The sequence below is a fragment of the Triturus cristatus genome, chromosome 11, assembly GCF_964204655.1.
Source record: "Triturus cristatus chromosome 11, aTriCri1.1, whole genome shotgun sequence".
Lineage (NCBI taxonomy): Eukaryota > Metazoa > Chordata > Amphibia > Caudata > Salamandridae > Triturus > Triturus cristatus.
In genome coordinates, this window is record NC_140594.1 from 418,171,169 (window position 1) to 418,196,174 (window position 25,006).

The following is a 25,006-nucleotide window of genomic DNA, read 5'->3' on the forward strand; positions in this document are numbered from 1 at the left end:
ACACCGTGAAGGGGAGGTCTAGCTCGTGCCTAAGTGCTCAGGGGGGGGGTTGGTAACACGGGAGTGTTTGACGGGTGACAGAATTTAGCCGTGACTAGTTAAAGGGACTTTCCCTTCCCCACCCAGCCTGCGACTTTCCCCCGTACCTGCTCCAGCCACGCTCCTCCCCTGGGAACGTGGCAGGGCGCCTCGCAGGATCGTTGGCCTCCTGGCTTGTCGTTTTCAGCTCCCGTAGCAGTCTCGTCGGGGCCTGCTGTCGTTTCCTCCGTCCGCTCCTCTCGCCACTCCTTCCGCCGCCACTCCAGTACTCTCTCCTCCGCTCTCCCGCAATCCGCTTCTTTCTCCGCCGCTCTTCTCCTCCACTCCAGCTCGTCCTCTACCTCCGGGGAAACGCCGTCCATCAACTTCCTGATCTTGCTTCCCTTTGAAGTCCCGCTACAGGAAACGTCATCCATGGGAGGAGTCTCGTACCAAGGGACTCCCGTCTTAAAGGCACCGTGTACCTTTTCTGGCAGCCAGTCCTGCGCAGTGTAGGAAGCCCATTCCTTCGGTCGGCCTGGTTCATCGTCAGCCTGTGTGACAACACAAAGGGGTATAGAGGGGTCTTGTGACCAATAGGGCCAAACAGGTGATTCCATCTCTGGCATGTCCCCTACCCCGTCACACTACTCTATCAACCCCTGACCCCACTGGTCAATCATTCTGATCCAATAGGGTAAGGGGAAGAAATCTATTTGAAAGTAGCTGCCCACTGTCCTTTGGTATAGGTAATAGGGATGTCTTTTTTAGTGATATTACATCAGTCTCCCTAGCCTTACCAACATACAATCGGCTAACAAAATCATGTGAAAAGGTCCGGCCCAATTGTGTAGGGTTAATGTGAGCTCGCAGCACCCTAGAGGGAGGGTAGAAAAAACCCAAAGGGATAGCTCTAATATCACTCCCAATTGGTTCAGTTGCATTCCAAAACATCCTCTCGCTATGTCCTGTTTGTTAAAATTGACTATAATACAGTCACCTGGGACGCATTTAGGGCCATTACCCACCCATCCAACTCGTCTGGCCATTATAATATGGGCGGATATCCCAGCGGGACCAGAGGAATGATGCTCACATCAGTTATTTGTTTTACGTAATAAAGCCTCAGTAGATTCGATTTCATAAGTAGTTAATGGTGGAACCCCTACTAGAATCGCGACCAAAGGAGTGGCCTCTGGGGGTAAATTAATTTTGCATGTATTAGGACATAGCTTTTTCCCCTGCTGTACCGCAGTCTTATTAAATGCCACATTCATGCCTACCTCAGTAGTGTCAACACAACCTTTATCTTTAGATGGCATGAGACCTTCGCCTACACCTCGACCAATAGACCCCAAGTGACTAAATGCAACCTCGTGTTGTGGCTCGACCAAAGGTGTAGGCTGGTGACCCATTAGATGTTTTCCTCGAGGATCTACATCAGCCTTGGGGTGAGGGGACAAAGATGGATTCGACCGTGCATTAACTTGTGAGGTACATTTTGCTTCAGTTCTAAAAGAGTCTCTCATAGAATCCAAGCGGTCACATTTTCTCCTCAAGTCCGCAACGCACAAGTTCATAGTGTCAATAACTTCTTTTGCGATGTTAGTCAGTATGGCCTCAAACCGAGTAGAGAAAATCTCTTCAACCAAGTTCCGGAGCACTAATTGAGTATTCCCATCCAGCACGGAGAAAGGCTTTACTTGACTTGTTTTTCGATCCTTTTGTTTTTTAGTTGATTTTTTGGCTGATCCCCGAGCCCCCTGTAGCCTGAGAAATGGGCCTTTTGTCAACTTTACCCCATCCGTGGCAGGCACTTGCAATATTGTATTCCCCTCTCCTAAATCGATGTTATCAGTCACCGGGGATAAAGAAACAGTGTTAGGTCCATTGATCACCACCACCACAGGATCCAGGGGTATGGGGGTTACTGATGGAGGACCAATTTCCAAGATATCTTCACCCTCCTTATTACTTATGCCCAGTTCCCTTTCGGCATCCTCTATTTCATTATTCAGCACTCCCACAGCCGACGTCAGGTATGAAATTATAGAAGAAGACTTTCGTGGCACTTTAGCATTTGCTCCCCCCTGCCCTTGATTCCCGAGCAGTTTTCTCTTACCCATGTTGTAGCAGTTGGGGACGTGGCCCAGCCCAGCCTCCTCCGGTCTCCGACGGGCGCGGATGGGCCCGCCCTTGGCCTGGGCTTCGCCCGGGCACGCCCGCGCACGTCCCGCGCTGCGTTAGCCCCTTGCTGTATTTGAGGGCTCCAGGCGCCCTCTGGAGACGCCGGTTCACAGCGCTAGTCCGGGCCTTCTGGGAGTTGTAGTTCCCGGTAGTGATGCCTGTTCCCCTCACGGAGGTGTAGGATATACTACAGCCGTTCCCCTCACAGCAATGCTGAGCCTGAAATCAGCCGTTCACCTCACGGCAACCAAGGAAGTTGTAAGTGCGTCCCGCGCTGCGTTAACCCCTTGCTGTATTTGAGGGCTCCAGGCGCCCTCTGGTGACGCCGGTTCACAGCGCTAGTCCGGGCCTTCTGGGAGTTGTAGTTCCCGGTAGTGATGCCTGTTCCCCTCACAGAGGTGTAGGAGACACTACAGCCGTTCCCCTCACGGCAATGCTGAGCCTGAAATCAGCCGTTCACCTCACGGCAACCAAGGAAGTTGTAAGCGCGTCCCTATTCCCTATTCATAATACATTTCAAAAGAGCTGAGCAAGTCGCTGAAAGCTGGTACCTTGCTCTGGCTCAGCTTGAGGCCCTCTTGGACCGTCAAACCCAAAATGAGTTTAACTTTAATTTTGCTTCTGCGTGCCACCAACAACCTTCCTCGCAGGAGTCAGATGTTTCTGACTGCATTAAGGCCCTTCCTCGCAGGAGTCAGATGTTTCTGACTGCATTAAGGCCCTCCCTTGCAGGAGTCAGTTGTTTCTGACTGCATTAAGGGCCTGCCTGGCAGGTGTCAGTTGTCTCTGACTGCATTAAGGCCCTCCCTCGCAGGAGTCAGATGTTACTGACTGCATTAGTGTAGTGTTATTGCCTCATGACTGGAGTCACAGTGTTGTATCAGTCATGTGTGACAACTTCTGTGGGGCACAAGTCCTCGAGCACCAGCAATATTTCAGCTCAGGGGCTTATAAAAGTGCACCAAACTCCAGGTCCTTCAAGGCAACAGAGGTGCCAACAGTGAGACTTTATTAGCAATTCAGAACAGATAGTTGCTGCTGCTGTACAACGTGACAACTGAAAAAGTGAGATTGCAGATGTGTTATGACAGAGGGTTCACACAATAAGGGTGTTTTTATTGTAATGAGTAGTAACGTTTTGAACATGCTATATTGTTTTAGAAAACTGTGAATGTCTACTGATTATCACTGGAATTCGAACATCTCCACATGAAATGCAGGCACTGACATTTCATTGCTTGCTTGACTAATCTGACTGTTTAAAAGAAAACCAAAACCTGAAACGTAATTTTTTTTTAACTCTTTGACACGCCCATTGTCTTTTGTGACACATTCAATCGACAAATATTCTCAACCAGTACGCATGCACTATCCCCATCAGCAGCATTCTTGTATACCAGCAGACGAGCGTAGAGTCGGCTTGGAGACTTTCTATGTCCCGGCATCGATTGGACTACTATTGAAGCTTTTTAGCCCACCAGTAGATATATACAGAATACAGGAAATCATTTGCCATAACTCCAGTGGCAGGGCACAAGTGATAGAAGAAAGGAAACAATCAGAGGTTGCCCAATCCTGTGTACCATTTTTTAACAAATAAGAACGGAAGGAAGAAAGATTAAGGGTGGAAGCACTTGTGATACCCTAATTGACCGTGTGCGGGTGGTCTGAAGGTGTCTCAACCACGTTGATATAGGAAGACAAAAGAGAAAATATTATTTTCCACCTGCCCCTGATCATTGATAGCTATGACAACGGATATTTGGGGAGATACTGATTTATCACATTAAGCCTGAAGAATGTGGTGAATTGAATTGTGCCACCGAAACGCGTCGCTTGTTCTGTGTTCATCTAGCACCCAAGTATTTTTCAAGGGTCAATAACAACAAAGAAAAAGAAAAAGTGTTGATCTTTATACATTATACTGTCAAACTTGATGTGCTTCTTGGTCAAGATTTATGTTTATGTCCCCAATCAACTGTTGTTTTTAAACATGTCAATATTTGTTTTTACTATTTGATGTATAGTAATGATGTGAATTTTATGGTAATAGCATTTCTTTGTGAGAAAACTACAAATTTTAATAAACAATTTTTATATCACTTTTGTTGGTTTCGATTGAATGCTGGTGATGTGGATAGTGTATGCGTAATGGTTGAGAATATTTGTATGCTTTACTAAAGGTGCCCAAAGGGATCTTTGACTTTGACAGAAGTGTCTTATCTTGGTGTCTTGTCCCTTTGGAGAGTGGGACCCCTATCTTTTTATTTCAAATTCACACATTCAGTCGAGTCATGGCTTTCCAGGCACCTAAGATTTACACACAAAGACTTGTAGATTTTTTTAAACCTTGTACTTAGCGACTGCTAATCCCAAAATTAAATATTTTGCTGGCTAAAAACCCAATGCTGTCTGAAGGAGTCACACTTGACATTAAATTACTTGAAAGCTGTGTTTGTAATGTAGGAAGTGGTCTAGTCCATTTACATTGTTACTTCTTGATCTGCATATACAACCAAGTATAAATCTGGTTCCCCTATTTGATGACAGTGTAATGTTCAACTCTCATCATGCATAAAAACCAGCAAAATAGCCATTTGTTTTGAATAGTGTGTAAAGGAAAGTTTTTACCAAGCTTGGCTAACAGATATAGCGGGGTAAGTAGCAGGGCAAGTATTTTTAAAACACACACAGATTGAAAAAAGAGGAGTGTCAGTGGGAATGTGCATGAGAGTGAGAGAGTGTGTTTGAGAAAATCGGAGTGTGAGAGCAGGTGAGAGTGTATGAGAATTTGAGCATATGTGAGAGTGTGTGCACGCAGTGTGTATGTGAGTGTAGCAGGATGTGAGAGTTTTATGCTTTTGATTGTATTCCTGCCCTTGAATACTGGAGGTAATTCTTGCCATTTGGATACTCAGCCTGGCATATTGGATGTATAATTCTTGGTAGGTGGGGCAAGCAATGGCAAAATCCTGGTCCTGACATATTTGGAGGCAATTCTTGGCATAGGAGATGGCACCCATGGTATGGGGGCACACAAGTCAAATTTTGGTCTTTGCATACCAAAGGTAATTTTTAAAAATAGGGTGCCTATGGTGCATTCGGGATATGCGTGTATATGATAACACAAAGCATCTTTGCACGTATCCCAGTATCAACCTTTCCCCAAATCGGCACATATAGAACTGGAATATTTCCTGTGCCCCTTTTCTTTTTTTGGTTTCTTTTTTAAAACCTTTATTTATGTCAACATGGTACACAGCTATTCAGCCGACATCCCGGAGGTCCTGCAGCACGATGAGAACAATACGTAAGAAGGTCCATAGCTATAGATCAGGAGTAACAAAGGTTTAGTTTTAATGTAAACCGAAAATAAAAAACACAAGCAAGGCAGAGCATATAATAAACATGCGCTAGTTCTCAGCTGGGGCGAGGTCCCACTCCCCTCAGCGGAGCAGTACACCACGCCAAAGAAGTGAGGGGAAAGCAGAGGTACGGACTCCAAGTTATGAGCAGTTTTACGTCCAAAGTTGGAAGTAGAGCTAGGGGGAAAGTTGCACATCGAGCATCTCAGTAACCGGGGGCACACAAATATCTCCCCTATAATGGTTCCATTGCCCCCATATCTTATGCCATTTCTTAGGGCGACCTCGGGCACTGTACACCGTTTTCTCCCGGAACATGCCCCAGTCCATATTTTCCACCTGTGCCCCTTTTCAATGCTTTAGTCTTTTTAGCAAATGTATTCCAGAATGCACTTTTGAATTAATCTTTCACAAACTTTTCACGGGGCAGGCGAACCTCCTACTGAAATCTTGCTTGAGAAAGGCTCCTATGCTGAAATTCAGATCAGGTATTACATCTGGCTTTCAGGGTGCCAGTTGAGAATGTGGGTGGAGCCAATAGAGGAAGTGGGTGGAGCCAATAGAGGAAGTGGGCGAGCCAATGGAGAAAGTGATGGAGCTGGGGAAAGTAGATGTCTCTGATAACTTCATGTTTTACAAATTAAGCACTGTGGACTATACAAGAATAGGCAGATAGAAATAAGGAAGGATTGATAAAAATAAGTGAGGATAGATGACAGGTGGATGGAGAGATGGATGTATGTATAAATACATGCCACCACACCCGATTCAGTCGATAGATACTCCCAATTTAAAGCCACCTCGCTGTCTCCCCCGTCTGGAATTGTCTCTGGTTCAATATTTGTCGACGAAGAAAATACTTCCCCCCCCGATTTTTCTAACAAAATCTCCCACTTTCCTTTTGTGAAAAAAATGTTAGCAAGGAGTAATGGTAGAGAGGATCTATATTTGGATGGATGTGCAAATTTACTGATAATGCAGATGAAAAAGGGCGATAATTTCCAGGATTTCCTCGGGGAAGCAACCAAACGAGTGCCTCGCTCGCCCCACTCTCACTCTGTTTCTTAACGAGGGAGGAGTATTTTATTTCTCTGGCTACTCTCTTGGTGGAGGTGGTATCGCTAATCGCTGCTACATATCCATTCCCCTCGGGTCTCTTTAAAGATTGCGTTACGAAACCTATGTCTGGACCTACTCATCTCGAAACAACCTAGTACGTGTTCTGTTGCAATTTACGGCGTTTTTATACACGTATCATGGCCGCCCAAAGAGGTGCGCGAACCGTCTTGGACGCCTGGGTACACGCCCACTTTCCCCGGTGACGCATCATTGATGCCGGAAAACTAGGACTCACGGGCGGAAGTACACTATTGAAGGCGGACGTTGCTGATTTTATTTCGACCTTCTTTAAAATCGCGATGGATCGTCTTCTGTTGCTGCTACTGTGCCTGGCTCTATTTGGTAAGTGTCAAGCGGCACGTTACAGATGGTGATGCTTGTTTCCTCCAACGACTTGAATGGGTCGTCTCGAAACAGAATAATGGCCTCCCATGCTTAAAATGTACCGCAGATCTAAAGAGTATTCTCTCTTGACACCAGACGAATGGTGCCCTCGAGTAACCCTCAACCCATGATGCCTTTCTCAAACCTTGTGATGCTCTGGCCTCAGGAGCCTCCCCTCCATATAGCTCAGATGCCTGATATCAGAAGTGCAACTAGACCTGAACTTGGGAGAGGGGGTACAGAGCCGACCCGTGCTTCAGTAGCGCCCTGGACAGAAATACCTTTGCCGCTCTCGCGACTGCGGGTGAATAAAGTGAGACAGTAACCCCTTTTCACAAGCCAGTCTCTGGCTCGCTACATCAAAGCAGCGACTTGCCTCTGAAGACACACCTTCGCACAGTCCCAGGTCACCTGAATTGCCCACAAGGTAGCTTCCTCAGGCTGGTTACACGTTGTGTATTGGGTTGGGGGTGTTGTGTGTGTGGGGGCAGGGGTGTGGAGATGGATGGGAGCACAAGGTAGGGGGGCCTGATAGGGTGCTGAAAACAGCGGCTGTGGCAAGTAAAAACGATTGAAACCACTTTAAATGAAATCACTGAAGCCATGGAAGAGGAATGTTGTTGTTTGCATTACCTTTATGCAGACAGTTCTGTTCGGCCCTCTGAATCTCGGTGCCTTTGGACTGGGTAGAGTCAACAAGTCTAACTTTATTGTTCTAACAAATTCAAACAGCATTTGTACATGCCTGTGTCTTCATGCTTTAGCACTATCTATTGACTTTGCCAGTGTATTTCCCGAGACCAGGAGCGCTGTATGAGCTCGGGCAGCACCCACCAGACCTGCGAGTATCAGTTGTCTGCAAGGTCATTGGTACCAAGCGAGTTCTGTGCATGCAGAAAAGAAAGCACTGAATGTTTTCATTGGTAAGGTAACTTTTCTTACGAAAAGCTACACAAGGGGCATAATAAGCAAAATTCTCACAAAAGGGGGGACCAGGAGCACTTGAAGGTCCAGTTTATATGCTCCTAAAATAACTCTAATTTACTGAGTAGAGTATGAAGTTCCTATACCAAGAATAAACAGAGCGTGGTGACCAGGTCAGTCAAGTCTCAATGAGTCACAGAGAGTGTGACTCAATAGGAGAAAGTGCCCTCACACATCCAGAAGGGTGTCATGCTTCATCAATGGGGGAGCTCTATGTCGGGCCGTAGATCTTTTCAGTATGCCTTCATGAGATGTATGAAGCCTGGGTGTGGGCCTCTAAAGTGTAGATTAGTGTGAAGTGATTTAGTCTACTGTGGCTAATTGTACATTGCAGATAAAAAATATGTCAGAAGGTCCTCTAAAAACTTTTTAATTAGTGAGTCCCCTAACCTATATTAAAGCAAGGTATATGCTATCGCCAGAGATTATAGTCTTATGATAGCTGGTGGGGCGACATGTTTCTTGCCCTATTCAGTCAGTCCCAAAGGGATCTGGTGGCAATTCTTCAGGACCAATAATTCCTAATCAACACGAGTGGTTGGAATCAGTAATTATTAAATGACCCAATTTCCAATCACCAGGCAATGGCATATATCCAGATCCTTACAATAAAAACACAATAAAAATTTGTTTATCAAAAAAAAATGTATATAAAAACCGACCATATGGTATTGTGAAGTTTCCTCGGGTAGGGGCTAAGCTGCACATGAGGCTCCTCAGCAAAAGTGCACTGGACAGCCTATCTGGGCTCACTTCCCTGTTTTTATCTACTCTTTACTATTAGTCACAGTAGACTAAATCACTGCACACCAATCTACACTTTACAGCCATACAGCCAGGCTTCATACATCTCATAATGGCATGCCAAAAAGATCTCCGGTAAAGAGCCCCCTTAAAGGCGTCCGTTGGGCATTGCAGCGCCTGCCCGACGTAGAGCTCGTCCAATGATGAAGCATGACACCCTTCTGGGTATGTGAGAACACTTGCTCCTAAAGAGTCACGCTCCCAGTGACTCACTGGGACTTGACTGACCTGGTCACCACGCTCTGTTTATTCTCGGTATAGGAACTGCATAACAAACAAGTGCTTGCAGGACACAAAATGGGGGTGGATCTGCCAAGTTGCATAAGAAAGTGCTCCCACAGATGTTGAGGAGTAGACTTATATGAACTCCATTAACGGTGTGGAGCATGTACTGCAATAAAGACTTTTTATTCTGGAAGGCTTCTATTTGAAATGAGGGGAGTTCACCAGCAGCACAAAAGGAAGAGGTATCCAAAGACCATAACAATTAGGGTACCTGGTCATAATGTAAAAATATGCATATATTGATATTTATATAGTACATGCCTAGAGGAGGAGCAGCAGAGCGTTGTACATTATAGTGGCCGATGTAAGACAATGCAAGATTGTATACATCACGTGGATACTTGTCTATTTTTCAAATGCATTTACACTTGTCTTGCACATTTACATTTTAGCCACAGTGAGATTAAGTGATTTGCCCAAAACTACACAATTTTCAGTCAAGTGCCAGAATGGATTCATACCTAAGTCGCCAGATCGACAGCTTTACCACTAGAACACTCCTTCGTTAGTTCATGTAATAAAACATTTAAAAAAAAAAAAAAGTTTAGCAGGTCAGAATGCAGTTGAAAATGCTTAATATTTTGACCTTCACCAGACTTTGTGATCACTCATATTCTATTGATAGTCTACCATAGACTATGTTCCTCATGCTATCTATTGAGAAGATTGAATACAAATGATGTTGTTATGTTGGTATTATACACGGACAGCACCTTGATTACACTGTCCTTTGCTTAAGTTTCAAGTTTGTCTATTTGCATATCACAATGAGTTAACGCCATGTTTTTATTTAGAGAGCAGGGATGCAGTACGAGTGACTGTGTAATATCATCCAATATTCCCAATGAGGGAGTCTGATGACATCATAAAACACAAGGCCAAGTGGTTGTTAAATGTCACTAGAGCCCCAGTTTGGCAAGATATACACGTGAATTGCATTTTCTTAAATTGCATGTTTAGTTTGAGGTCGTTGGGTTGAAAAAGCTGTTTTCTTCAAAGTGCGGCTAACAATGGGCAATGAACAGAATGAGTGTTTTTTTTTTGTTTACCTGTCACAAATTGTTTATAAAACAGTGGGTGACGATGAGGTCAGGAAATGTATGCAGTACTGTGTCTGCCGAGTTCACTACATAATTATGGATTTACTGAGTTTAACACATAATTTTCAGAATATGCATATTTCACAAAAATATTGTTTGTATCTCAGATTGATGGAAATAATACTGCCAGAGAATGTGCCACATATTTTTAATATTGTTGTTACGTAGTTTGTCTAACATTGAGCATACTTTAGTCCTGCATAATCCTACTAGCCTGGACAGTCGTAAAACTATGCAAAATGGTTTGGGGGCTATCAAAAAGACAAACTCCTTATTTCACAGGCAACCATTAAATATTTTCCAATATTCGAGCGCTAGGTGGCGCACATCAAGATGGCCGCACCGATGTGAGGCTCCCGATGCTTGACCCCTCGCATCCGGCTTTCATCCGTGTCCCTACCTGCAGCGGGACCGAGGAACCACGCTCGGTGGAACTTTTGGCCGCCTTCCTGCTCCCGAGCCCGAGTTCTGCCGCCCCTTGCTGAGAGGCCGCGAGAGACGCGGCTGGCTGGTGCTGTGCCTGGCGCTAGATCCTACGCGAGTCCCGCGGCGCCAGCGGGAGGCACAGGCCGCGTGGTTGACGGCGGCCGGCCGCACATCGCGGGACCCAGGGGCGCCCCCGGAGCCATCTGACGCTGTTGCCGGCTTGGTGAGAAGTCTGCCCCGAGTCTGCCCCGACCCGCGGGACGCTGCGGGGACCCTGCGTGGCCGGGGGGGCCCTGAGTCTATGGTGGCCTGTGACGCGGCTGGCTGACGGCGAGAGGTGCGGACCTGTGTGGGCGGCCCCGGTGGGCCATGCCGGCCCTGGCTCCTGGCTCCTGGCTCCTGACTCCTGCCCCCACAGCACCTGAGGACTGGCGCCGGAGGCGACTGGACGGAGGCCTCGTGGAGGGCCACGGACGTGCTCCCACCGTGAGTGCCGGCCTGCGCGGTTGGTGGGAGAGCCCATCTCCAGTTCCCGGCCATTGGACCCCCCTCCCTCGCCACCGCTGGTTGGAGCCTGCCGCTGCTGGCCACAGGGCGCCCTGTTCACTTCCCCACCTGGAGGGGTCCTGCTGAGGCCCGAGGCCGGGAGCGCTGACGGGGTGCGCCCGTGGGCCCGTTGTGGGTGCTGGACCTGGCACGGGACTTGTGCTGACGGCGCCTGTGAGAGGGGGCAACGTCGGACTGGCTCTGCAGCGGGTCGGCGGCATCCTCGGTGGACCCCTGGCCTCCCCCTGTGAGGGGACGACGGCACTCCTTCCTCTCGGCCCTGACCTCGCGCGGGCCGGTCGCTTGGACGCTGGGAGAGGCTGGCCGAAGATTCGCCCTACAGCGCCTAGACACCGGCGCGCACTTCACGAGGGCAGCCATGGGCAAAGACAGGGGCGCCAAGTCGACGGCCGCGCCCCACCAGACCAAAATCGACCGCTTCACGACCTCTGACCCCCCGGGCACGGAGGCGGCACCGACTCCTGGCACGGACCTTGCCGCCATATTACAGGCCATCACCGCCTCCCGTACGTCCCTCGAGGGGATGGTCGGGGAGGTGAAGGTGGACGTCGCGCTACTGCGACAGGACCTTCGTAATGCCACGGCCCGAATCACCGAGACGGAGTCCCGGATCTCGACGGCGGAGGACGACATTCGACCGCTCCAGGACCAGGTTCGGGAGCTCACGACCCATTGTAAAGAGTTGCATCGGCGGGCGGAGGATGCCGAAAATCGGGCCCGCCGCAACAACCTCCGCCTGGTGGGATTTCCGGAGGGGGTCGAATCTGGCCGCACCGGCGACTTCCTGGAGAAGTGGTTCAAGTCTTGGATGCCGGCGGCCAGCTTGTCCACCTGGTTTGTAATAGAACGGGCGCATCGGTCGTTGGCCGCCAAGCCTCCTGTGGGGGCCCCCCCGCGCCCCTTCATCTTGCGGATCCTCAACTTTAGGGACAGAGACGCTATACTGAAGGAGGCGCGGGTGCAGGCTCCCCTGACCTTCAACAACCACAACATCATGGTTTTCCCAGACTACACCCGGGAGGTCCAGGAGCAACGCCGCTCGTACATGGAGGTGAAGCACAAGATACGCTCCCTGGGTCTCAGCTACCAGCTTCAATTCCCTGCATGCCTCCGCGTTGTCTTCCAGAGTAAGACCCTGTTTTTTGACACTCCCCGGGCGGCCTGGACTTGGCTCACCGAAGAACGTCCGCTATGCCAGGCCGGGCGGGCATCACCGGCTCGGCGGCCTTCGGGCCAGGATGCGGCCGGGCTCCGGCGCCCGAGCCGCAGGCGGCGCACGCGATCCCGGTGGCCCCGGGGGGGCTGGCGGCTGGGCCTCGCTCCGCAAGCGCATCGGGGATGAGACTGAGGGACTCCTCCGCCTCCTCCGGGATGTCCTTCCAGGCGGCTGGGGGCCTCGGGCGCCAGTCGGCCCGTCTGCTGGACCCGTCCCTGACCCCCCTCCCCGCGCCAGTGGACCTTTCTGATCTCTCCCGCAGCCCGGCTCTATGACTCTTCTTTGTCCTCTGTTTCGGCAGGGGGTTCGACGGCCTGGGACCTCTACTACGGACCTGGATTCAGCGGCTTCCCGCTCATGTGTAGCAATCTAGGACCAGACACTCGCATCCGTACTTCTGGAGGGGTCCACCACGCTCTTGACACCCGAGCGCCTCGCTTGGGGCCTTGTAGTTGCTGTTAAAGTTAGGGCGACAGATGCTTCAGTTCTCGAAGTGTAGGGTGAGGGGTTGGGGGGGGGTTTGTTTTGTTGGTTGTTCCTCTTAGGGAGGGTGTTTCCTTTAGTTTGGGTCTGGTTCTTCTTAGCCGCGTCACACAGCAGCTCCCTGCGTGCGCTACTGCAGAGCTCCGCACTGACATTCACATGCGCTCCACTTGCGCCCGCTCTCCGCCTGGCCTCCCTGGCTCCCTTTCGCTTGTCATTTGCTCTCCCCGCGGTGCCTGGGCGATCCTCCTCTTCTCCCTGCGCGTCGGCGCGGCCTTGGGTCCTCCCGGCGCCCCCCTGGGTGTTCGATCCCACGGCGTACTCTGCCCGTTGCTTCCATGGCTGACCTAGCCCCCGGGGCTCGGCTGCGCATACTATCCTGGAATGTGAACGGCCTGTTGGATAGGCTCAACCGCACTACAGTCCTTAAGTATGCTCAACGCATGGGGGCCGACGTGCTCCTCCTTCAGGAGACCCATCTTCTTGGGGGAAAAATGCCCCTTCCTGGCGCGTTATGGGTACGATCGGGTGTGGCATTCAGGGTTTGCCCGTGGCTCCCGCGGAGTGGCGGTCCTGTTACGCCGCTCTTTCCCCTTTGTCCTTACACGGGTGACCCACGATCCTCAGGGAACCGGGATTGCTATTTGCGGCACGCTTGATGGTAGACCGATCAGCTTCCTATTGCTTTATGCGCCGCGCTCGGGACTGTCGCAGGCTTTATCCCACGCTGCTTCTCTGTTGGCCACGCTCCCGGGGGGCACTGTTGTGCTTGGGGGGGATTTTAATGCCGTCTCGGCCCCTCGGCTGGACTTGTCGTGACCGATTTCGGAGTCCCGCGCGGCCCGAGCGCGGCAGCTGGCGGGCTGGGCCGAGGCCCAGGGCCTCTGCGACGCCTGGAGGCTCTGGCATCCTCATGCTCGTCAGTACACTCACACTTCGGCCGCTCACCATTCTCACGCCCGCATCGATATGATCTTTGTCCCTCCCGCCGAATGCGGGGGCGTCCGCATCCTCCCCAGGGGGATTTCGGATCACTCGCCGGTCCTCCTGGGCCTAGGTCCTCCGCCGCATACGGCCCGTCCAGTGTGGCGGTTTAGCGCCTGGTTCCTCCAGGACAAGGCGCTGCGCAAGGCGGTGGGCACCAAGCTTACTCAATACTATTCCACCAATGAGGGCTCGGTCTCGTCGGCAGGTACCCTGTGGGAGGCCTGCAAGGCGACCATTAGTGGGGCGGCTAAGGCGCATGTGGTGCGGCACCGCCAGTCGCGGCTGCAGCAGCTCACTGCCTGCGAGGCCCGGGCGCTACGGATGGAGCAGTCTCTCTCTGCGCACGATGACCCGGCGATGACCCGGCAGCTGAGGCTCCTTCGCCAGGAGATTTGTCAGCGGTCCCTCGAGGCGGCCAAACTCCTCTGGCAGTCCTCGGTGGCAAAGGTGTATGGTTGGGGTGACAAGAACGGCGCGCTGTTACACCGCCTGGCTACCTACCCCAGGGCGTCGTGTATCATTCCGGCGGTCACCGATTCCTCGGGTGTGCTCCGGTCCTCCTCTGTGGAGATGGCGGCAGCTTTTGCCCAGTTCTACTCTCAGCTCTACCGGGCTCGAGCACCGGATCTTTCCTTGGCCGCTCTACTCGCGTCTGGGGACGCACACCTCGCCCGGCTTCGGCCGGCCGAATGGGAGAGCCTGGGAGTCCCCATCTCCCTTGAGGAAATTGGGGATGCCATCGGACGTACATCCGCGGGGAAGACCCCGGGACCTGACGGGTTCCCCCAAGAATTCTACGCTGCCTACAGAGACACCCTGGTCCCGCGGTTGCGCGCTCACTATGCGGAGGCGATTGAGAGGGGTTCCTTCCCCCCGGAGGAGGACCTGGCCACGATCGTGGTTTTGCCTAAATCCACGCCGCCGTCCAACGACAGAGCGGCCTACCGTCCCATTTCGCTCATTAACACGGATGTGAAGCTCTACGCGGCGGTCCTGGCCCAACGGCTTCGGCCCTTGTTGTCAACCTTGGTCCACCCGGACCAGTGTGGTTTCATGCCCGCTCGGGGCACCCGCCACTGTCTTCGCCGTCTCCATGTGGCCCTGGCCCACCGCCATCGGCTGTCTCCGTACCTCGCTCTCCTCGCTGATTTCGAGAAGGCCTTCGACTCAGTGGGGTGGGCCTACCTATTTGAGGTCCTGACCCACATGGGTTTTGGCCCCCGGTTCGTGGGGATGGTGCGAGTCTTCTATGCCCAACCCCGCGCCAGGGTCTTGGTTAATGGAGTGCTATCGAGGCCATTTCGGATCGGCCGGGGGACGCGGCAGGGTTGCCCACTATCGCCCCTTCTCTTCGCCCTCGTGATGGAACCCCTGGCCGCCCTGATTAGATCTGACCCCTTCCTTCGGGGCTGGGAGTGGCCTGGCCTAGAGGCTGACAAGATCGCACTCTATGCGGATGACGTCCTGCTGTATGAGTGACCCGGCGCACTCCGGACCCCGTGCACTCTCCATCCTGAGTCGTTTCGGCCGGGCGTCTGGTCTATCCCTCAATTCGCGGAAATCGGTCCTGGTCCCGTTGCACCCCTCCAGGGAGTGTTTTGACTGGCAGGAGACCATCCCTCTCCGCCGGTTGTCATTTCAATACCTGGGCATCTGGGTCTCCCTCCTCCCGGAGCTGAGCTGGGCACTTAACGTCACCCCCCTGGTGAAGAAAGCCAAGGCGGACTTGGCGCGTTGGCACCAGTTACCCCTCAATCCGCTAGGGAGGGTGGCCCTCTATAAAATGATGATTCTTCCCCGGTTTCTGTATGTGCTGCAAAACACCCCCCTATCCTTTCCGCGACCTTGGTTCCGCGAATTGGACGGGATGGTGACGAGATTCCTCTGGGGCAGTGGGAGGCACCGGCTGGCTTTATCGACGTGCCGCATACCCACCTTCGATGGGGGCCTGGGCATGTCCGACCTCTACCTCTATTATCTGGCCACCCGCCTTCTGGTCATTCATGACTGGTTTGGGGGGGGTTGGTCTGACCCAGCCTACAGGGTGGAACTCGGGGATTTGGGTTTCTCCGGTATTCAGGATCGCCTGTATGGCGCTTCCGTCCCCGCCTCTTGCCCGGATATCACCAGGGCCGTATTCCTGTCCTGGCGTGCGGCTCTCCGTCACACCTGCTGGTCGGGGAGGCTGACCCGGGTCACTCCTTTGTGGCACGGGACATGGTTGCGGGAGGTCGCGGAGCTGGAAGGCTTTAGATCGTGGGACTTAATTGGCATTTCCCAGCTGGGGGACGTCTGGCGGGGCGGGCGAATGTGTTCCTTTTCAGAGCTGCAGGCGCGCGTCTCCCTCCATTCCTCCCAATTCTATAGATACCTCCAGCTGCGCCACGCTATACGCACCTACACCCCACTAGACGTCCGGCTGCCGGACCACAGCCCCCCGGAGGCTCACGTCATGCTGGGCAATTTGGGGAGGGGGGGCATCTCCAGGATTTACCGCTCCCTCGTTAACTGTACCCCTACATCCCTTGAGGGCCTTAAAGAACGATGGGAGGGCTGGGTGGGTCCCCTGGACGAGGCCGACTGGCGGGACGCCCTTATGGCCCCCCGCTTGGTGACGGCCTCCGCTAGGCTACGACTTGTCCAAATTTATTACCTACATACTGCTTATCTCACGCCGGCCCGCCTTCACGGCGCGGGCCTCTCCGGGGACGCGGCTTGCCCCCGCTGTGGCTCCGAGCCGGCTGACTTCCTTCATATGGCGTGGTCTTGCCCGGGGCTGGAGGGGTTCTGGAGGGGCATTGAGTCCGAGCTTACGAAGGTCCTGGGGTGGGAGGTGCCGCATGAGCCTAGACACTCCCTATTGGGCATCACGGATGGTTTGGATGGCACGCACCCGGAACAGCTGTTCCTCATGACGGCCTTGATGGTGGCTAAACGGGACATTGCAGCGGCGTGGAAGCAACCACAGCCGCCAACCATAGCTAAGTGGGGCGCCGGGGTGGACTGGTGTGCGGCGCAGGAGCGGACTCTTTATCAGGCACGAGGCTGTCCCAAGAAATACTGGAAGGTTTGGGGGAAATGGCTGGGCAACATACCTTAGCGGGGTGGTTTGGGAGATGGGGGAGAGTTTTTAGGGGAGGGTGGGAATGTGGTGCGCTTTTTACTGTATTACTGTGTGGTGAAGATTTGGAGGGCCCGACAGTTTCTGTTGTTATAATGCTGAAAACAATAAAAACTTGTTTATCAAAAATATTTTCCAATATTCACGGTTGCTTGTGATATGAGGTTTTATAGCACTGCCTTTTCTGCAGTGAAAGCACCAACATTTTTTTATTGCACGTAGACCCTGTTTCTTTCTGAATTAAAGAGGGTTGCACAAAGTTACTGAAATTTAAATGTGCACGTGCATCGTAAATTCATCATTGGAAGTAGTGTTTGCAGTCATTTTGTAGTGGAGCAGAAGTTGTACAAAATTAGATTTATTATTGTTATGATGAGCGTAAGCCGCACAATACATGTATACAGGATTAGAATAAGACAAAAAGATAGCCAGATAAACACGTTTTCATATTTATTTTGCCCTTGGGACCAGTAGGCCCTCCCTACTGCATCACAAACCCTTTCTTTGCCTGCCAGTTTACTATACCACATGGATCTGAGAAGGCCATTGTCTGCAGTTAAGGTAACGTGTATCCATATTTAAATGCGGTGGTTCAAACTTGCATTTATGTTTTTTTTAAAGCAAAGTCTTTATTATTATGATGAGCACTTCAGGGAAATGTAAGCGCTGACTGCACTACTGACATTGGTTCCAGTCCAATAATATGTACACACTTTTGCAAAGTTTACCAATATGAGGCTACATATAAGGCTCCCCGAATGCCCTCTGATTAGATGCAAATATTTGCAGGAGCTTGAAAGCAAGATTGATGATTCTTTGCTTTCAAAAGGAAATGTTCACAAAAAATGCACCTAGGAAAATAATATTTTGCTAAACTACTGTGAAATTCTTTGGCACCATTTTTTTGAAGGACCATTTGCTAAAATTTGTTGCTACAGGGTAGTATTTCCAAAAATATTCGTAATGGAAAATCAGTGCAACCGCTTTCAACAAGATTATGGGAAACACAAAAATAAACCAGCATTGGCGAAGCCAATAGGTCTGACAATCGTGGTCAGCATTTTGGTTTTTGTCAAAGCGTTCCTGGTTTTTACTTGGTCATTGTAAAACTTTAAAGATGCTGGAGCTGCTGGACCCTCACCATTATAACAAACATTGTCAAAAATAGTTTTGGTCTGAAAATGCTCTCATTGCCACAGGAGTACCTGATACTGAAAAAAATCACTTTTGTGCGCCAATGTGCTCTGTGTGAAAGAGTGAAATGCTTCGCGCACAGTGAAGCTAGCCAATGTCTAGACAGAGAAAGAGAGAGGGAGATAGAATTTTACAAAATGTCTTCTTTAACGCTGGACCTAATTAGAGGCCCAAGTCTTAAAGAAAGTCACAAAAGTGCACCATGGTATATATCCTTGCATTAGTGCAGATTTATGGCTTTCATGAATTTATAGAAGACGGCCAGGAAATGGTCCTCATAGAAAACATCTGTGAACTACATTTTAACACAAGCAAACATGCATGTGTATATTTGCTCATACGAAAATCTGCGGAACTGTTTACAGGACAAGTAGATTTATGAAGCAACCTTGGCCAGATAGATATTTTATTAAATTCCGCACCCCTGTGACTACAGCAAGGCTTCAGTATATGGCATACATGGGAAAGGTGGTAACTGCAGGAGTCCATGTGACTGAAGTTTCAGATTATGAAACATCTCTATAATATCTTAAAACAGAAATTAAAGAGTGTGACTACAAGTGCAGTTATAGTGAATGCTGACTGAGTGTCAACAACACTAACACTTTCATTTACTGACTCATCCATATACCCATCTCAGTGGATTTAGATCTGAATGTACCCTTCATCCTGAACTGTACACATGAGCGATGGACGTTTGCACTACAGCTGTGTCTGTTCTAAATGGAAAAAGAGCTTGCACTGCTGCTCCCTTCGGTGAGCAAAGGAAGCGTGTTTTTGTGCTATCAATGTGTACCTGTTCCGTGAAGACAAAAAGCTTACACTTTAAGGCTCTTTTTCGTAGTGAAGCTTACATTTAAAATTTAAAAAAAAGTGTGGTGACCAAAATGTTTCTTTGGTGAGTGGTGCTGGCACCATCCACTGCCATCAACACCACCTCCCACTTTCACAGTGAAAGACAGACTTATGGTGACAAAGGGAGCAAAAGGAATGGGTAAAAGGTGCTGTAATTGTTGTGCTGCTTGTTCAAACGTCTCTCCAGTCTGACTCTCATTCCCTGTTCTCTCCCATCTCAGTCATACTCTCCTCTCTCCTATGTCCACCTGTTTCTCTCCATATTCTCGCATACAGCCAACATCTCTTCTCTTTCATCACTCTACCTCATCAGTCCCTCTCTTGAATCTTCTCTCTCTATCCCTTCTCCCACTGTCCTCCTCCCTCTCAACTTCTCCTCACTCCCTATCAGAGACAGACCATGTCCGATACTAACTTGGGTGAGATGGCCTATTGTACGTTCACAGAAAATTAGCTGATACCCTATACCTTAGTGCCCAAACAGGGGTGTGGAATTTAATAAAATATCTACTTGTCCTGTAACAAAATCCACTTGTCCCTTTTGTGCCATGTAATGCGGTGACAAATTATGGCAGCAATCTCACTGTATAAGAGCTCCAAAATAGCCTCTCTATTTATGCCTGGGCTCCTTCCATAGTAGGGTTCGGATACTAACAATTCCCTTATGTTGCCACATTTCCGCAGATATACATACTGGAGCCGAAGGTAAGCATCAGTTCCAGGGTTGGAATGCCCTTTTGAGTCTGTGCAAACCTACTAACTTGCATGTTTTAAGGGTTTTCACCAACTCTTCCCTAATTTTCCCCCATACTGATAAAGGTTGGACATTTACTCCTGACAATGGCAGACCTAAAACTTCTTCCAGGGTTGGAAAAAAAGTGGTTGGAGGGAAAGTGAACTTGCAAACACTCAGCTTTTCGCAAGAGTAAATCTACACCTGCATATTTGCTCATGCTAAAATGTAGTTGACAAATATTTTCTAGGAGTACTATTTCTTGGCCTACTTCTGTAAAGTCTTGTGAATTCACGAAAGTCGTATATCTGCACTTAATGCAAGGAAATGAGTGCACTTTTGAGACTTTATTTAATAATTGGGCCCCTAATTAGGTCTGGCGTTAACCATGACATTTTCTGTTTATTAAAATTTGCTAGCTTTCATGTGAGTGAAAGCATTCTGTTCTTTCACAATGAGCATAATCAACACAGTTGTTTTGTTCAGTGCCAGGAACTACTGTGGCAAGTGTGCTTTTTGAGCCAAAACAGTTTGTGCTTTTGCCAATTTTTATTATAAGGATGAGGCCCGGCAGCTCCCACACCAATAAGGTTTTACAAAAAACATGCCAAAACAAGTCATGCATTGACAAAACCAAAATGCTGACCAAACCTATTGGCTTTACCAAGGCTTGTTTATTTTTATGTTTCCCATAATCATACTAAAACTGGTTACACTGATTTTCCATTATGAATATTTAGGGGAAATACTAGCCTACATCAACACATTTTACTAAATGATGCTGCAGGAAAACGGTACCTAAAATGTTACAGTAGTTTAGCGAAATGTTTTTGCATTTTTTTGTGAACATTTTATTTTGAAAGTAAAGAATAATCAATCTTGCTTTCAAGCTTCTGCATATATTTGCATCTAATCAGAGAGCATTCTGGGAACAGTATGCATAGCCTCATATTGCTAAACTTTGAAAACGTTTTATAAAACGAAACCACTGTCAGTAGTACAGTCTAAGCTTACAACATATACTTAGATCGCTCACCCTAATAATAAAGGTTTCACATTAATGAACTATAAATACAAGTTTGAACATCTTTAACACATGGACACAAATATTACCTTAACTGCAGGCAATGTCTGATCCATAATGTGGTACTGTAAACTGGCAGTCATAGGGTTTGTGATACAGGGGGTTGGGCCTACTTGTCCCTAGGACAAAATACACATGTAAACTTGTTGCCCTTGACCCCAAACAATATGTCCCGGGCGTCGGGCTATAGGAATTCCTCATCCCTGATAAGGTTTCCAGGGTGCCTCCTTTTCGCTTTTTTGGCTGGCCCACCCGGACTGGCTCGCCTGCTTCATGGCTGTGTGAAGACTTTTCTTATCTTCTTGTTTATTTAACAAGCAGATAAGAAAAGTCTTCACAACAGCTGTGAAGCACACGAGCCAGTGCCTCCATGCTTCCTGCAACCACGCTGCCTTCACGCCTGGAGCATGCACCAGTCGGCTCTGTGATTGGTTGGCAGCAGGCAGGCACAGAGCTCAGAGGCGCAAGGGGTCAAGGGGAGGACAGGGGTATTCCTGCCAGCAAAGCGCTGTCTTACAATGATGCGTAAAAGCTGTAGAACATTTTCTCCTCATTCCTCTGACCGCCAGCGACGGCATGAAGAAAAACAAATATTCATCGGGGCTCCGTGCCCAATCGTTTTTAGTAATGATTCAAAGGCACAATTATTGCAGCCACATTAACCCGTTATTTGAATTGTATGCTTCATGAGACTGAGGCGGGTGTTCTCTTTCGCTGCCTGTCCCAGATTAGATACGGAGCGTATGTTCACATTTACTGTCCGCTGTCCTGCTTCAAACAATCACACCTACAAACTGCGGGTACTTGAGTAGCGTACATTCCACACAGAGCGGCTCCTTTAATAAATATCTGCCTTGCATTTTAGACATTTTGATGTAGTTTGTCATAAAACTGTTAAAAATAAGTGTATTAATTGATAAATGTGCCACGTGTCTGTTTTCGCAGCACCATGTGATGTGCATTGCGTTCTAGCAGCTAGCTACTAATCAGCAAAATACTCATCCTTCTAGAGCAGGGGTCTTCCAACTGTGGGGCGCAACCACCAGGGGGGCCGTGGAGTGATGCAAAGGGGGTCGTGCCTTCCCAGTCACACTTCTGCCCAGGCCCAAGGGTCTCAGCCCCACCCCCCCCTCTTCCCCCGTCCTGTGTCTCAGCCCGGGCTGCTGCAGTGAAACTTGAGCTGCTGGGGTCTCAGCTGGGCAGTGTCTGGAGTCTTCTCTCCGGCACCCCCATGTTTTTCACAGGTCTTTAAAGACCATTTGCATTTTTACATGCCTTTGCAAACTGGTTACAGAGGCTTAGGTTTTATTCCTGGTTCCAGTACCCCCTGGGTCCCCACTCAGCCTATTCCTTACATTTGTATTTTACATTTCCTTCTGTAGAGTGTGAATGCATTTCATGGAAAGGAATACAAAGTAGGCTTGCCAAAAGAAAAATGCCTGCCCTGTTTTGTTTAAAGAGCCTGCAAAGATCTCCTCTTGGTACTAAATAGACTTAGAAATAAAAAGTATGTATGCATTCGTTAAGTGACTTTTCTGTCTTTTTTCTCTTTAATTATCAGTCATGGATCATTGAGGCTGCCCTAGAACACAATTAAAAGTGCTTTCTATTTATATTTGCTGTTGGAAGTATGCACAGATTAGTGCTGAAAATACTGCTTTAGGTGACTGCTTTTTTTTGTACCGACTGGGCCATCAAAATAATCTGCTGGCAACCCTAACCATAGGACTGGAAGTTTGTTGCAGGATCAGCATATTATTTATTTCCTTCACCCTCGATCCCCGATTAATGCGGCAATAGTTTAACTTAGATCTTAAACTCTACGCCGCCATCAATAACATGCTGAGTTACTTCATGGGTCTGGGGTTGCACCTTGCATTCAGACAACTCGTTCCTCATTCTCGCCCTTCATTTTCACGCTCACCCTGCACTCACAGCGATCACAATGCACTCGCGCTGATCACCATGCACTCGCACCATTCACCCGCTCACCCTGCACTCACAGTGATCACTCTGCACTCACTTCTTTCGACAATTTCTGAAGCACATGCAACTTTATAGTACAAATAAACACAAGTATGTTTCTCTCTTGGACTTCTTCAGTTCTTTATTTGTTAAGTATTCTTCCAATCCCTTTGCACCAACGCGTTTCGTCATATATGGGTAGTATACCCTATGACTTCCTCAGGGCTGGAATTGATACAAATAGTTTTCATTCAGAGAACAGTATTTTATTACAACAAATACTACCACCATATTCTCCACTGTGTTATAAGTGACCACACAGAGAGAATAGAGGAGTTTAGTTGTGCTCATTTTCCATGCAACAATTCAGTGTCATCCATATTCTATTACTCTTTAAACATTTAGAAATATATATATAGTTCCAAGTCTTATGCATAATGCTCCAGTGTTGGTAATGGTGCAATTATTGTTTTAAAGGGAAGAGATAACCCTTCGTGCACAACCCAAGTGTGTTCTATTTCTATTAGAACGATTTAGAAGTAAAAAAAAATTCATATATACCTGATAATGTAGTATTCTCAAATTATTTCTAATAAAAAAGAAAATATAAAGATACTTTGTATCTAGTGACCTGCAAGAATTGAAATCACAGTGGCATGAGGCAACAGCAGCTATCATAAGCTAGTGTTATCAATCATGTGTTCTATTATAGATCGCTAGTGCTTACCTAATAATATATCCACTAGTTCCGTGTAAATATGTTCTTCATCCACTTAGAGGTCCGCTCATCTTATTAAATTCTAACATCAGACCAATATTTGCACCGATCCGTTCAAGGTCTATTAAATGATATTACAGCCCATATTTCAACCTGTAATATAACATCTTCATTAAGTTGATGCACTAAAAATTACAGCTTTATACTTTTTAACAACGAAGAATTAATGAGTACAGAGAATCACGGTTTCTCTCACCTAATTAGTATGCAAAAGAATCTTGACCGGTGTCTCTTTCCGATATTTTCGGTTTCCAAATTAAAGATCCCTATAGTATGGGATACCTGTAAGCGAGAGCACAAAGAGTATAGCAAAACCGCTCTCGTCTCTCGATAGAATGCTGTTAAAAATAATAGCGTGCATGCACTTCAAACACACGCTTACCTCTGTGAGTGTATCTCCTCACTAACGCTTCGTGTACGGTCAAACCCATTTCCGGTATTGGAAGGGTTTAAATAGAAAGTAAAGGGGGGACTTAAGGTTAATGAAAGGCCCGCCATTTTGAAACATTAAATCATATATGTTATCTAAATATACAAACGCTGTATCCGCTTAATGTTTGTTCGCAAAGGTCCATAAACATAGGATTAAGTAGTGTGATCCTAGTTAATATATTTATATATATGCTACTGCCTAAAGTTAATAATTGAAAGGCGGCCAGGCGTGAGAGTAACTGAATACGCCTGAGCGAACAGCCCGCCAATGTTACGGTGGTATATAGGGCACACTATTTGAGTATATCCCTACTTCATCGAATCGCATGATATTTATCTCACGAAAGGGTTATTATTAATACTAACCCAATTATGTATTAAAATTGATATATTTCCATCTCTGACCTTACATAAAGTTGATTGTGTATATGGCGACTAGGCGTAAAGGTAACAAAATACGTCTAGAAAGCAACCCGTCCTTTATATTAGTATAGAGGGCACACTAATTAAGTATCTATCTTGTTCATCAAATCACATAATGCTTATCTCACAAAAGGGTTACAGATAATACTGCCCCATTCATATATTTAGGGGAATGCCCTATGAACAATCTTTTGTAAGTGGCTATATACTATTGATAGCCGTTCAGATATTACAATATATTGTGTTATGATTACATATTAATGTGTTCTAAACATAGTAAGTGTAAGATAGAGGCAACTTGATACATACTATGAACACTATAGCCAAGTGATCATTACTGTCATCAATTATAGAGCTAACATAGGGAATATGGGCAGGAGCGAAGGCTGAGGGGTTCAAGTCCTTATTCTCCAAGAAAAGATTGTAATTCCTGATCATAATTGAGTCCCTCCTCCACCGCACGTAAGCGCATTATCCACCGTGCCTCATGCCGCCG

The 25,006-nt window shown here is 48.3% G+C and overlaps 1 protein-coding gene across 1 annotated transcript in view; it reads left to right on the forward strand.

Moving 5' to 3' along the window:
- The first annotated feature begins 6,899 nt into the window (after positions 1-6,899).
- TGOLN2 (trans-golgi network protein 2) overlaps positions 6,900-25,006 on the forward strand; it is a 145,681-nt gene continuing 127,574 nt past the window's right edge. Inside the window, exon 1 of the mRNA XM_085636166.1 lies at positions 6,900-7,031. Within this exon, the coding sequence (XP_085492292.1) occupies positions 6,989-7,031 (43 nt within the window). The 5' untranslated portion in view covers positions 6,900-6,988. The remainder of the gene's footprint in view (positions 7,032-25,006) is intronic.